The following is a 13,972-nucleotide window of genomic DNA, read 5'->3' as shown; positions in this document are numbered from 1 at the left end:
AAAGAGGGCTTACTATAGGCACAGGGAACTCTACTCAATATTCTATAATAACCTATATGGGAAAAGAATCCAGAAAAGAATGGATATATGTATATATGTATAACTGTATATATAACTGAATCATTATGCTTTAAACCTGAGACTAACATAACACTGTAAATCAACTATTCTTCAATACAATTTAAAAAAATAAAAAACATAAAAAAGCAGAATACAAAATCAACTAGTATTTCGTGTTACAATTATGTTTGTGTTATGTATGCATATGTACTAAAAGCCTTGAAGGAATTATGGAATAACCAGAAATTTTACTTGTGGAGGTAAAAAAACACTTCTGTTTCAATTCATATCATGTTTGTCTGTGCAATATATTTTGAGCCTTACAAAGCACCTTTTCCCCCCTAAATCTTTCTAATTTCTCAGCATTAGATAGAACATATCCTATGTTGAGCCAGCTGTTTAACATCCAATATGACTTAGTGAAGTGACATAAAAGTCACTCAGTCATGTCCAACTCTTTGAGACTCCATGGACTAGGGCCCACCAGGCTCTCCTCTGTCCTGTGGATTTCCCAAGCAAGAATACTGGAGTAGGTTGCCATTTTGTCCTCCAGGGGATCTTCCCAACCCAGGGATTGAACCCAGGTCTCCTGCACTGCTGACAGATTCTTTACCATGTGAGCCACCAGAGAAGCCCTTAATATGACTTAGGAAGTTAGTAAATAATAAGTTCTAGTTTGATTAAAAAAAAAAAAAAAACAAACAGCCCAAATAGTGAACTCTTACACCAGTACTATTCATTCAGGAAAAAAAATTGTTTAAGGTAAATAACTTACATGTTTCAGTGAAACACTGTCTGCTTTACTGTCTCTCTCCTTCAGTTTTGCTTTACACCATTACACTTTATTGTATCAATCCCTTTCGTTTGGGAACAAGCTAAACACTATTTAGAAAGAAAAAGAAGTAAATCTGGTTCCTCTAGCACTAAACCATGAATTATTTCTAAGTACAGCTTATGCCTAAAAATATTCTCTTTAAAATCCTTTAAAATTCAGAAAAACTATAATGGATTAGTTCCCAAGAGTTTAATATTCCCCAAATAAACCATCCTGTAAACACTACTTTTTAAGACACCCATACAACCCTAATTAGGAATACCAATATAATGCAAATCACCTTACATAAAATACTTCATGTAATGCTACATGTAAATTTTATTCTAAATGATTTTATACCTGATAAAATATAAACTATACGTAAGTAGAGAGTGAAAAAGTTGGCTTAAAGCTCAACATTCAGAAAACAAAGATCACGGCATCCAGTCCCATACTTCATGGGAAGTAGATGGGGCAACAGTGGAAACAGTGTCAGACTTTATTTTGGGGGGCTCCAAAATCACTGCAGATGGTGACTGCAGCCATGAAATTAAAAGACGCTTACTCCTTGGAAGGAAAGTTATGACCAACCTAGACAGCATATTCAAAAGCAGAGACATTACTTTGCCAACAAAGGTCCGGCTAGTCAAGGCTATGGTTTTTCCTGTGGTCATGTATGGATGTGAGAGTTGGACTGTGAAGAAGGCTGAGCGCCGAAGAATTGATGCTTTTGAACTGAGGTGTTGGAGAAGCCTCTTGAGAGTCCCTTGGACTGCAAGGAGATCCAACCAGTCCATTCTGAAGGAGATCAGCCCTGGGATTTCTTTGGAAGGAATGATGCTAAAGCTGAAACTCCAGTACTTTCGCCACCTCATGCGAAGAGTTGACTCATTGGAAAAGACTCTGATGCTGGGAGGGATTGGGGGCAGGAGGAGAAGGGGACGACAGAGGATGAGATGGCTGGATGGCATCACTGACTCGATGGACGTGAGTCTGAGTGAACTCCGGGAGCTGGTGATGGACAGGGAGGCCTGGAGTCCTGCTATTCATGGGGTCGCAAAGAGTCGGACACGACTGAGCGACTGAACTGAATTGAACTGAATGCGTATTATATTATAGTGTTTTAAATGATAAAAACTTCAACCAGTTCCTGATTTGATCATTCTAATCTAGTTGATAATGTAAAAGAACAGGAAATAAACACTCAACTATTTGGAGGTAAAGGAACATGGAATTCTCATATGATTCAGAATATGCACAAACATGTAGAGAAAAACAGAGTGAGAAAACAAATGTAGCAAAATGCTAAAAACTGGGGATTCTAAATGAAGGAAAATTAAAATTCTTTACACTATTCTTGCAAATGTTTACTTTCAATTAATTTTAAGCTTATAAAAGTTACCCCCAAACCCTCAATCTGCCATAGTACAGAAAATATGCTCATTATTCAGCTGAATAGCTCCCATTAAGTACCTCCAATATCTAAACATGTATTTATAAATTATATACATGTATTTACTACAATGCTAATATACTATCTAACTTAAATTACATGTAAAAAAGTAGGTATTTTAAAGAGTACCTAAAAAATAATTAAAACAGAAGGAATGCTCTTGCTCTACAAATGTGAATTCAACCAGCACCCTGTAACTCTCAAATGTCTTCCTCTAATTCAACGTTTTCTCTAAAACTCCAAATCTCATTTCCAACCACCTTCAGGATTTCAAAATCAGAGATGCCCTACAGGAGAGCTAACTTCAAACAGACTAAACTGAGTACCTTTCTCCAGAAACCTGCTTTTGCACTCTCGCTTTCACCTTAGTGCTAAAGGAATCTGCTCAGTGCAGTCATCCCAGGCAATTCTTTCTTATTTTAGCCCCACACCCATCCTCCCACCAAAACAAACAAAAACCCCCACAAAAAACCCCCTCTCACTATTTCAACTTTCTATTCTGACTACAGCTCACTTGGGTTATGAGAGCAGCTTCTTCATGGACAAAGAGATTTTAAAGCCTCCAATCTCAAGGCTTCCAAATCATTCTTCATATCAAAGCCTGCAGGATTATTATAAAACCCAAAATTGATTAAGCCACCTCTACTCTCCCCCTTGTTCTTGTTCCCAACCACTTTCAAGATAAAAGCCACACTTCTATCCTTTTATGACCGATTCTGGCCCATCTCTCTGCCAACTGTTCTAACCCTGTTGAACTATCTGAAACCACATTAAAGTGCCAAAATTTTCTAAGGCCTTTAGGGTTTTACATATTGCTCTCATTGCTTGAAAATCTCATCTTACTTTCAGGACTCAGTTCAAATGTCCTTTCCCTGGGAAAACATCTCCTGAGACCAAAGGCTCTATTTATACAGCTCAAAGAAGAGTGTAAGTAAGCCCCCTGAGGACAAACAATACACTGCATTACTCCTTGAATTCTCAGAGCTTAGCACGTACTCAAATGCTTAATATTTGCTGAACTCAAATCAGTGGGGGTAGGCAGTACCCTTGAATAAATGTTGTTGGGTTAACCAGGTGATCATATGGAAGAAGATAAAATTGGATCCACTGCTCACAATGAATACCAAGATAAATTCTAGATGGATAGGGAGTTACATGAAAAAACCCACACCATACAAATAATAGAAGAATGCATGGCTGAAACCCTTTATCACCTATGAGTGGAGAAAGAATCTTAACATGATTCATAAAACCACATCCATTTATTTGACTTAATGAAAATAAATGTCTGGGTGGCAAAAATACCATAAGCGAAGCGGACAGATTAATTCCAAGGTCAGTAAAATAATATTTTTTAGTCCCATTTATATCTGAGAGATCAGTGAGTTATTAAAACAAAAAGGTTAATGATGAAATAAGAACACACAAACCAGAAGCTTTTTAGATTAAAAAAAAAAAGTCTACCAATAATAAATTCAGTAGTGGCAACAAATAGCAGACTGGAAACTACAAAAACCCAAACCAGAGAATTGGAAGACAAAAATTACAGAAAAATATATGACAGGTAGTTCTCAGAAATCTAGTATTTGTACAATCAGAGTTCAGAAATATAAAGAAATACAGACAAGCAGAGAAGACTAATAGACAAAATGTTCCCAGAGGTAAAGAAACGTAACTTGAGTTTTCAGACCATGACTTACGAGAACTAGAAATATTTATGAATTTTAAAGATCAGTATGAAAAAGGGAGAAATCATCAGATAGTATCAGATTTTTCTGTATAAAATCAAATGTTTAAGAAAGAACAAAACCTACAAATTTAAAACAGAAATAAGACATGACTAATATCTACACCAAGTCCAACCTCTAGTCAAAATACCAACTTCAAGGGGAACCGAATCATATTCTCACATAAGCTCAGAAGAATCTCATGGACAAAATAAAAGAAATTCCACAAAACAGCATTCTAGCCACAAGAACTGAATCAGGAGAAAAAAAAGGGAAAGACTTAGTAAAGGCAACCAAGAAATTACAACATAGTAAAATGTTAACAGATAAGTCTAGGTAGTAACTATTGTGATGTCTAACGCCAATGTTAAATGACTCCTGAAAGAGATGCTTCCTAAAGTTCAAAAGCAGTAACATTCTACAGCAAAAATTCTGTAGAGATTCCTCCTTTTCCCTATTCTATACAATAGCACCAGCAAAATAAAGAGCTGCAGGCTCCACTCAAGAGTACAGAAACAGAAGCTGTCCCAGTGTGAGAAGCTGATGTACTTACCGGGAGCTTGGTGAAGGCCGGGTTGGTGACATGCTTCCCAAAGGCATCTTCCTGGAACTGAAGAAGCTGTACCACCAGCCCAGCCAGTGTTTTATTGGTAGGAGCATCCGTGTGAACATACTGCAAGATAAGGACAGAGACTCAAAAACTGGGACAACTGTGCAGAAGATAATGTTATTAGTACTTCCTAGTACCTAAGCACTGGCCCAGTGGCAGATTTTTAAGTGTCTGAGACACTTCTATAAACAAATATTGGGGGCAGTGGGCTGGATAAATAACACATCCTTTTAGGGGACAGATCTTAAGGATGAGAAATACTATGTCCAAGAAACCAAACCGAAATCATCTCATCCCCACCTGGATGGTAAGATCCTGGACCTCAAACTCAAGCCTGATGCTATAAGGGAGTGAGAGCTATTGGCCAGTCTGCTATTTCGTATGTGGCCAGAGAACCGACTATGTTAAAAGTTTTTCAAACTAATCCACAAACTCTTTGATGTTCCTCTCATCTAGAAGTGGGGATCTATGCCCTCTTCTATTGAATCAGACCATCCTTAGGGACTCACTGAAAACCATGCAAGAGAAGTGAAGCTGTGTGACTTCCGAGGATAAATCAAAAAAGATCAGACAGCTTTGCTTCCAAGTAGTTCTTTTGGGACACCCACCTTTAGAGCCCTGAACAGCAACAAAGGTGTCCAACCACCCTGACACCACCACACTGAGGAGGCCCAGGCTGCCCAGAGAGGTCATATGGAGAGGCCCCAGCTGATGTCCCAGAAGACTGACGGTACAACCACCAGACACATGAGTAAAGAAGATTCCAGGTTTCTGGTCCCCAGCTGTCAAGTCACCCTCAATCATCAAACCTCCCCAGTCAAGGGCCCAGACACCACTGAGCAAAGACAGTCACCCTGAACATGCCCAACCAAATTCCAGACACACGGGAACTATTAAGCGTAATAAAATGGTTGTTTTATGCCATTTTAAGCACATTAAAATGGTTGTTTTCATGCACTAAAAAAAAATACACATGTGCGGGCACTTAAAAATGGTTATGATGGTAAACTTTACAAATGTTTGGTCAAATTTTTTAAATCTTTTTAAATAAATGTACATGAAAAGTTATCCATGCTGATGTACGTAATGTCACAAAGGGCAACTCCATGGTAGACAGCAAGTGAACATCACAGCAAGGAAAGATAGGGTACATGACAGGAAAAGCATAAATTAGTGAGTTCAATTAAATGTAGAAGTTTAATTTAGTATTAAGCATTCAATATAACTTTGAAAGGCCATCAATTTTTTTTTTAAACCGCCAATTCTGAGCAGGAAGAAATATCTATACTTCCATTAAAAAACAAAACAAAACACTATTTCTCTTTCTGGAAAAATCTCTTTCCCAGTACCACCCCACATTTCAAAATTAATGTTTCTACTGTAATAAATAATGTCTGGTATCTATACAGCAAAATATCAGCTATATCATCTACTGTTAGTTACAATGCTTTAAGTTGACTGGTTCTCAATATGTGCTACTGCCAATCAAAGAAAGAGCATAATATATTAACAATAGGGCAGGCAATTCTTCTTAAAGTTTAGTATCCTCTCACATTTTTATTTGTTCAAGTATACTAGCTTTCCTCTCTATGTGGAACAGCCAGCGTAAGTTAAATTTTGCCCAAGGCTGGTATTTTGTTGGAATGCTTTGTTTTACACGAAACCCTCTAGACCAAAGGTTGGTAAAACCCAGCCCACTGCCTGTTTCTGTGTGGCCCACAAGCTAAGAATGGCTTGACATTTTTAAATGCTTGGGGGAAAAGTTTTAAGAATAATATTTCATGACACATTAATACTATATGAAATTCAAATGTCAGTGTCCATAAACAGTTTTATTAAAACACAGCACACTCATTCATTTGCACTTTGTCTATGGCTGCCTTCCCCCAACAGCAGAGTCAAGCAGTTGCCACTAAGAATGCATGGTCTGCAAAGCCTCAATATTTACTCTCTGGCCCTTTTATAGAAAAAGTCTGCCTATCCTTGTTCTAAACTACACCTTTTTATCCTTACAAATAGCTTTCTTTTATATCAAAGGTGTTCTGTAAAAACACATTTCCATAAGGCTATGAAGTGAAACGTGTGTCAGACATAAGCCCAAAACTAGAAATACGTTTCATACACTCAAGCACATAAGATGTCAAATCTGTTAGTGTGAAGTAATGGTTCTTAAGTTTTAGCCCCACTCCCAGTCAGGTCCAAGAATCTGCATTTGTAACAAGTTCCCATGCGACAGTATGGGAATGGGCACTACACTTTAAGAACCATTGGGCTTTCAAAAAAAAATCCACTTCAAATATTGTCATATGTCATGTATCTCAGTTAAAGAACACATTTATTATAATCTAAAAGTTAAAAAACGAGGTAAGCAATTTTTAAATGTTAAAAACTACTTACAATTCCCCTTTCCTATAATACCAATTCACACAAAAACCATCAAGTTTAATTTTCTGAGGACTATTGTTCAACACAGTAAATCTTTAATGAGGAATACTCAATTCTGACAGTAATACTGAACGTAGTATACTCTTCAAGTGTAACCCACAGAACTGGCAAAGTATGTTGTACATACTCACAAGGTAACTTTACAATATTTAGTAAGTACAAGCTTCTCCAAGGGATCTCATAATGTATTGCAGGGTTTTCGCACATGGTAAGGCAACATGAAAAATTAATACCTGCAGACAACTGAACAGTGTCAAATCCTAAAATTGAAAAAGGCACCATTTGGAGGAAGGTTGTTCAGCTAAAACCAAATCAACCCTTTAGGCAAAAATGAATTGTTAATGACCTATATACATAGCTTTGTATGTATTCTAAACTTCACCACTATCTACAGATGTTTCATTTAACATACTGTCATTCGAAATGAGAAAGATTTCACGTGGACAACCCTACAGTTTTAGAATAAAGATAGCAGGTTCAAAGCTCAATCAAAATGCTTACCTTAGATATATTAAAATCCAATTTTTAAACTATAAAATCTTTTTTAACTGTTTACTTTCTCAAATCACTCACAAAAATTATCAAACATGAAAATACATGTAAGAGATGACATTTTTAACTCATTAATTTGACATATACATATTATGTAAACTATACTCATACCCTCTCAAAAGGCAGGGTATGATTATTATAAGATTTTTAAATCAACTTTTAAAAATTTCAAAGAGTAACATTCTATTTAATCAATCAGAGGGATCAGAAGATATCAAAGGTATCACTAGTATCTCAAATTTATGTAATTCCATCTTCAAGGACTATCTCACTTGATTCAAAACAACAGCCTACAGGAGTTACAAATGAACAAGTAAAATGTAGAAATCAAGTGATCTGCTCAATGACATCAATCAGTGGCCAAGAGTACTGAACTCACATTTACCAACCCAACGTAATGCTCATTCTACTATTCCATACTGACAACTCAACTCCTCCCAAAAATCTCACTTAAACATAAAAAGATCCTAATAGTTTTCAAGATAATAAATCCTGATTAAAAGTGTTTTATCTCCTTGATTAAAGGTGTTTATTAAAGGTGTTTTACAGGGGGAAAATTTAATGATTATAGAGACAACTTCAATCATAAAAATTTTATTTGTATGTGAACCGTGAACTTCCTGATGCTCAAGCTGGTTTTAGAAAAGGCAGAGGAACCAGAGATCAAATTGCCAACATCCGCTGGATCATGGAAAAAGCAAGAGAATTCCAGAAAAACATCGATTTCTGCTTTATTGACTATGCCAAAGCCTTTGAGTGTGTGGATCACAATCAACTGTAGAAAATTCTGAAAGAGATGGGAATACCAGACCACCTGACCTGCCTCTTGAGAAACCTATATGCAGGTCAGGAAGCAACAGTTAGAACTGGACATGGAACAACAGACTGGTTCCAAATAGGAAAAGGAGTATGTCAAGGCTGTATATTGTCACCCTGCTTATTTAACTTACATGCAGAATACATCATGAGACACGCTGGACTGGAAGAAACACAAGCTGGAATCAAGATTGCCGGGAGAAATATCAATAACCTCAGATATGCAGATGACACCACCCTTATGGCAGAAAGTGAGGAGGAACTAAAAAGCCTCTTGATGAAAATGAAAGTGAAAAAGTTGGCTTAAAGCTCAACATTCAGAAAACGAAGATCATGGCATCCAGTCCCATCACTTCATGGGAAATAGATGGGGCAACAGTGGAAACAGTGTCAGACTTTATTTTTGGGGGCTCCAAAATCATTGCAGATGGTGACTGCAGCCATGAAATTAAAAGACGCTTACTCCTTGGAAGGAAAGTTATGACCAACCTAGACAGCATATTCAAAAGCAGAGACATTACTTTGCCAACAAAGGTCCGGCTAGTCAAGGCTATGGTTTTTCCTGTGGTCATGTATGGATGTGAGAGTTAAGACTGTGAAGAAGGCTGAGCACCGAAGAATTGATGCTTTTGAACTGTGGTGTTGGAGAAGACTCTTGAGAGTCCCTTGGACCGCAAAGAGATCCAACCAGTCCATTCTGAAGGAGATCAGCCCTGGGATTTCTTTGGAAGGAATGATGCTAAAGCTGAAACTCCAGTACTTTCGCCACCTCATGCGAAGAGTTGACTCATTGGACAAGACTCTGATGTTGGGAGGGATTGGGGACAGGAGGAGAAGGGGACAAGAGAGGATGAGATGGCTGGATGCCATCACTGACTCGATGGACCTGAGTCTGGGTGAACTCCGGGAGTTAGACATGGACAGGGAGGCCTGGCGTGCTGCGATTCATGGTGTCGTAAAGAGTCGGACACGACTGAGCGACTGAACTGAACTGAATCCAAAAAAAAAAGTTCAACAGCATGTTTTACTTAAGACAACAACAAAAAATCTTTTAGTCTCAAAGTTCTGATTAAGAAAGTTAGGAAAATATGCCTAGAAAGCTGTATCAATAAATCTGCTTTATATTCCCTGTGACATTAATAACATATTAAAAGTTTAACTTCTCCCTAAACAATTCTATTGCAGATGTCCCATATGAAAAAAATAACTGTCTTAACCTGTTAACTACTATATGTAAAGGGCATGGAAATACCTTCCTTGGGCAATCTAGTCTGTTTTAGTGATCATTGTTAAATCTAAAGCATCTTTATTTAAATCATCCTGAAATCTTTAATTTCAGGAGTAAGCCAAACTTTGGGAAGAAACTTACCTGGGAACTTAATGGCTTACAGATACACTTCACCTTCTCAATGTTTTATCATCTGAAAACCACTCTGAACTATGGATAGAAAAATACCTTTCAGTGTTAAGGATAAATGATACACACCAAATAATACAAAACAGGCAGCTTAGGTAGATAACCAGCTTCTGTACTGCTGCAGTGGATGCAGTGGACTGAAAATGCAACCTTGGGCAGTCTCCGCTTCCCTAAACTGGTCACCTCCTCTAGACTCCTTTGGCAAGTAGAAGCTCATCCCAGTCAAGAAGTATTCGCTTTCCTTTCTGTAATGCTAAGGCAAATGAATCAACAAAACCTAAATAAATAGGTTTCTACAGGTTTCTGGTCTAGTTAATCTGTTTATTCATGGAACAAAGATTTACTGAGCACCTTCTATGGACATTCAGAAGACAAAAACAATACAAGGGAACTCTCTTAATTTGAAATCACCTGGCTTTTACAGGCAGGTGCCAATGTCTGTCTTTTCCACAACATTGTGAGTTTCTTAAAGAGAGGGATTACAAATAGCAAAAAGAAAATAAAAGGTGGCAAGAGTAGGGGGGGCGGAGGGCGGGTGTTGGAGCTGGAGCCAGGTGGATCTTCTCTGAATCCTGAATTTGTAACTCCTAACTGTAATTCTTAGAGAAGTTACTTAAACCTGAAGTCTCAGGTTTCTATCATGGGGAAAATGAAGTAAACAATATCTATCATACGGGACTACTGTGAGGATTTAAGCAAGTTATGTTTTAAATGCCCAGATAAAGTGGATGCTCAAGTTGTCCTCATAGTGCATGCGTAAAACCATTAATAAAAGTGCTACTATCAACGTCATGTTTATTTCATTTATTTGCTGAGATTTATTAATTTGAAAATACAGCATTAAATGCAACACAAAAGTTAAGTTAAAACCCATCAATGTGTACACCAAGGAGAGAGATAGTGTGCATGGAAGAAGCAAAGAACGTTCTTGTAAATATTTTTACCAAATCAACACCACTCTAAGAGGCTGACAGGATTCTGACTATCGAGTCCAAGGATATGCAATTCTGAATCTGAACAGGCCTAAGAAATACATCCCAGTTTTATGAAACACTGAGAGGTCAAACATAACTTTAACTCTGTCTTCAAGGCCTCAGGGACACGGAGCCAGCATTAGCCTACTGGCTTCAACCCTCTGGGACAAACCTTGCAATCAGGCTCACAGCCACTTCCTCATCCACCCAAAGCCAGCTCTGAAAGACTATCCAACCCTAAAGCTGCCCTCTGAAAACTGGGCCAAAAGAGATGCAGTCTGGAAAGGTAGAAATAACTATTACTGTACTTCCTTTTTTTCTATTCCCTTCCTTGCTACCCAAAAGAATATTCCTCCTGAGTATCTCTTTGTTAAAGCTACACTGATAAAGTAATACATTATTATATGTCAATTATATCTCGATAAAACTGGGGTAAAAAATCCAGCCTGGGGCTTCCCTGGTGGTCTAGTGGTTAAGAATCCACCTTGCAACATTGGGACATCAGTTCGATCCCTAGTTCCGGAAGATCCCACGTTCTGTGGGGCAACCAGGCCCCTATGCCACAACAACTGAGCCTGTACTCTGAAACCCATATGCAGCAACTACTGAAGCCCTGAGCACCCTAGAGCCTGTACTCCGCAACAAAAGAAGCCACTGCAATGAGAAACCCATACAAAGAGTAGCCCCCACTCTTTGAAATGACAGAAAAGTCTGAGCGCAGCAACAAACACCCAGTGCAGCCAAAAAATTAACTAAAAAAAAAATCCAGCCTGGGAGGAAAAAAACATAAAGGTATATTAAGACCTAAAATATTGCCTGAAGAGCATGTGATAAACAATAATTTCATAATATAAACATATTCAATTCCCTTACCTACTACCATAAGCTCTATTGTTTACACAAAAAAAGTGACCAATTTACCAATGTACAAGGAAAAACAATATTGTCTACTTAACATATAAATGAGGAAAATCTACAATCTCAAATGTGACTCCAAAATTCCTGGGGGAATAAAGTCAAAGCAACAAAAGATATATAGTAAGTAAGAATATATGTCACCTCCCACTTTCTAAAAACTGATGTGTGTGTGTGTTGCGTGCTTAGTCACTCAGTCGTGTCAGACTCTTGGTGACCCCGTGGACTGTAGCCCTCCAGGCTCCTCTGTCCATGTGGATTCTCCAGGCAAGAATACTGGAGTGGGTTGCCATGTCCTCCTCCAAGGGATCTTCCCAACCCAGGGATCGAACCCAGATCTCCCACACTGCAAGGGGATTCTTTACTATCTGAGCTACCAGGGAAGCCCAAAACTTGAGATAAGAAATGGTGAGTTCTGAAAGTACCACAGTGGAGTATCAGAAGAACACAAGGCCCCTGCCCATGCCTAACAACTTCCAAAGGCTGACGAGTTTCACTGCACTGTACACCCGAAACCTAAAGTACGTTTCTAGACTACTTTATCTTTTCATTCATTCAACAAATATTTACTAAGCAACTACTAAGGGTCAGGCAATGAGGATCAAAAATGTTCCAGGACACACTGTAGTGAACAGGCCAAACAACGTCCTAGCTCCAGGGCAATGGTCCACAAAGGAGGAAGTAGAGAACTGCGAAGGGTGTTCAGGAAATTCTAGGACACACAGAGCAATTTTTTTTTTTTTTTTTTTTTTTTTTTTGGGCAGTCGGCTTCCTTACACTTTCTAAGGGGGTCAGTCATTCCTAAATAAATTATATAAAGGAGAAGCTAAAAAAGCTGTTATAAAGAATGGGACTAAGTCACAACTTTCAGTACCAAAGACTCAGTCCAACTAACACTCCAAAGGCACGACAAGCAGGTAAATGAAAATAATGCCAAAAAACGGTATGAAAAAACAAAGGTGATATAAAGTGGGGTGACCTAACACGAACGGGGTTCTCAGGGAAGGCCTCACATTAGCTACAAGTCAACATTAACTCTTGCATTCCCACTATACATAAGCAGAGGGAACTGTGAAGTAAAAGCCGTCGTTTTTCTAGTATTAGTGAGTTCCCAAGAACACTGTGATCCATTATATCAACCTGCGGTTACCGACGTCCGAGTACAGCGGTCCACAGTCCTTCTTTAGCATATCAACTACAGGTTTAAGAAAACCTTGGTTACCTCACTGGACTTTGAAGACTAGTCTCTTAAACAAAACTTGCCGCGGCTCTTACAGCTCGGCTCAGACAGTTTTAATAACCACTGTTCACACACCTAAAGCGCCTAACAAAGAGGAAGAGTCACACCCTCCGGGTCACGAAGCCCGACCCGCTCCCTCACAAGCGCGGGCAGGGGCTTTCGCCCGGGATGCCCGGGCTCCCAGGAGCGGCGCCCCGAGGGCCCGCGAGCCCCGGGCGCGCGGGTGCCGAGAGTTCGCGGCGGGGGCGTGGCGGGCCCAGCGCCTGCCTTTGTTGTCCCTCGTGGCGCGCTGGGGGAGGGGCGGCCCAAGGCCCGCGAGGCCAGCAGCAGCCCCCGGGCCCCGTCGCGTGGCCTCCCGGGCCCCTACGGGCGCGCGGACCCACCTTCTTGTAGTGCTTGCCCAGCCAGACCCGCACCGAATCCAGCTGGGACACCGTCTCCGGGCTCTCCCAAAACTTGCTCGCCGGGCCTCCGTCCTTCCGCCGATAAACGGCCAGGCCCGTGGCCGCCGCCGCGCCTCCTGCGCCCGCGGTGCCGGTCGTCGTCCCCAGCCCTCCGCCGCCCGCCGCCGCGGCCATCGTCGCCGTCCGTCGTCCCCACCGCCCAGCCCTCCCCGGCGCTCGCGGCGTGCCCCGTTCGCACCCGCGCGCCCGCGCGCGCAGCCGCCACCGCCGCCTCCCGGCCCCGCCCAGCCAACCCTCTTCCGGCGCGGAAGCCTGGCCCCGCCTCTTCTCGGCACCGGCGCCCTAACCGACGAGGGCACGCGCGCACGCATGCGCAGCACTCGCGCCGGGCTAGGACGAGCCCCTCCACCCGCCTCTTCCGCCTGCACCACGGACCACTTACCCGCTGCACCTCACAGCTTGGGCTTCCGTGCCTGTGGCTGTTTCCCCAGTACCTGCGTTGAATCGTTATGTAGTCTACATCTGCACGGTGGTTCTGTGTCACC

At 40.5% G+C, this 13,972-nt stretch overlaps 1 protein-coding gene across 1 annotated transcript in view; it reads right to left on the bottom strand.

Annotated features, from left to right (window-relative positions):
* SMARCC1 (SWI/SNF related, matrix associated, actin dependent regulator of chromatin subfamily c member 1) overlaps positions 1 to 13,657 on the bottom strand; it is a 124,780-nt gene extending 111,123 nt beyond the window's left edge. Inside the window, exons 1-2 of the mRNA XM_055558156.1 lie at positions 13,407 to 13,657; positions 4,608 to 4,727 (exon numbers count right to left, since the gene is read on the bottom strand). Coding sequence (XP_055414131.1) covers positions 4,608 to 4,727; positions 13,407 to 13,601 — 315 coding nt within the window. The 5' untranslated portion in view covers positions 13,602 to 13,657. The remainder of the gene's footprint in view (positions 1 to 4,607; positions 4,728 to 13,406) is intronic.
* Between the last annotated feature and the right edge of the window lie 315 nt (positions 13,658 to 13,972).

The sequence above is a fragment of the Bubalus kerabau genome, chromosome 20 (assembly GCF_029407905.1).
Source record: "Bubalus kerabau isolate K-KA32 ecotype Philippines breed swamp buffalo chromosome 20, PCC_UOA_SB_1v2, whole genome shotgun sequence".
Lineage (NCBI taxonomy): Eukaryota > Metazoa > Chordata > Mammalia > Artiodactyla > Bovidae > Bubalus > Bubalus kerabau.
Note: the sequence above shows the minus strand (reverse complement) of the source record. Positions and strands in the feature narration are given on the sequence as shown.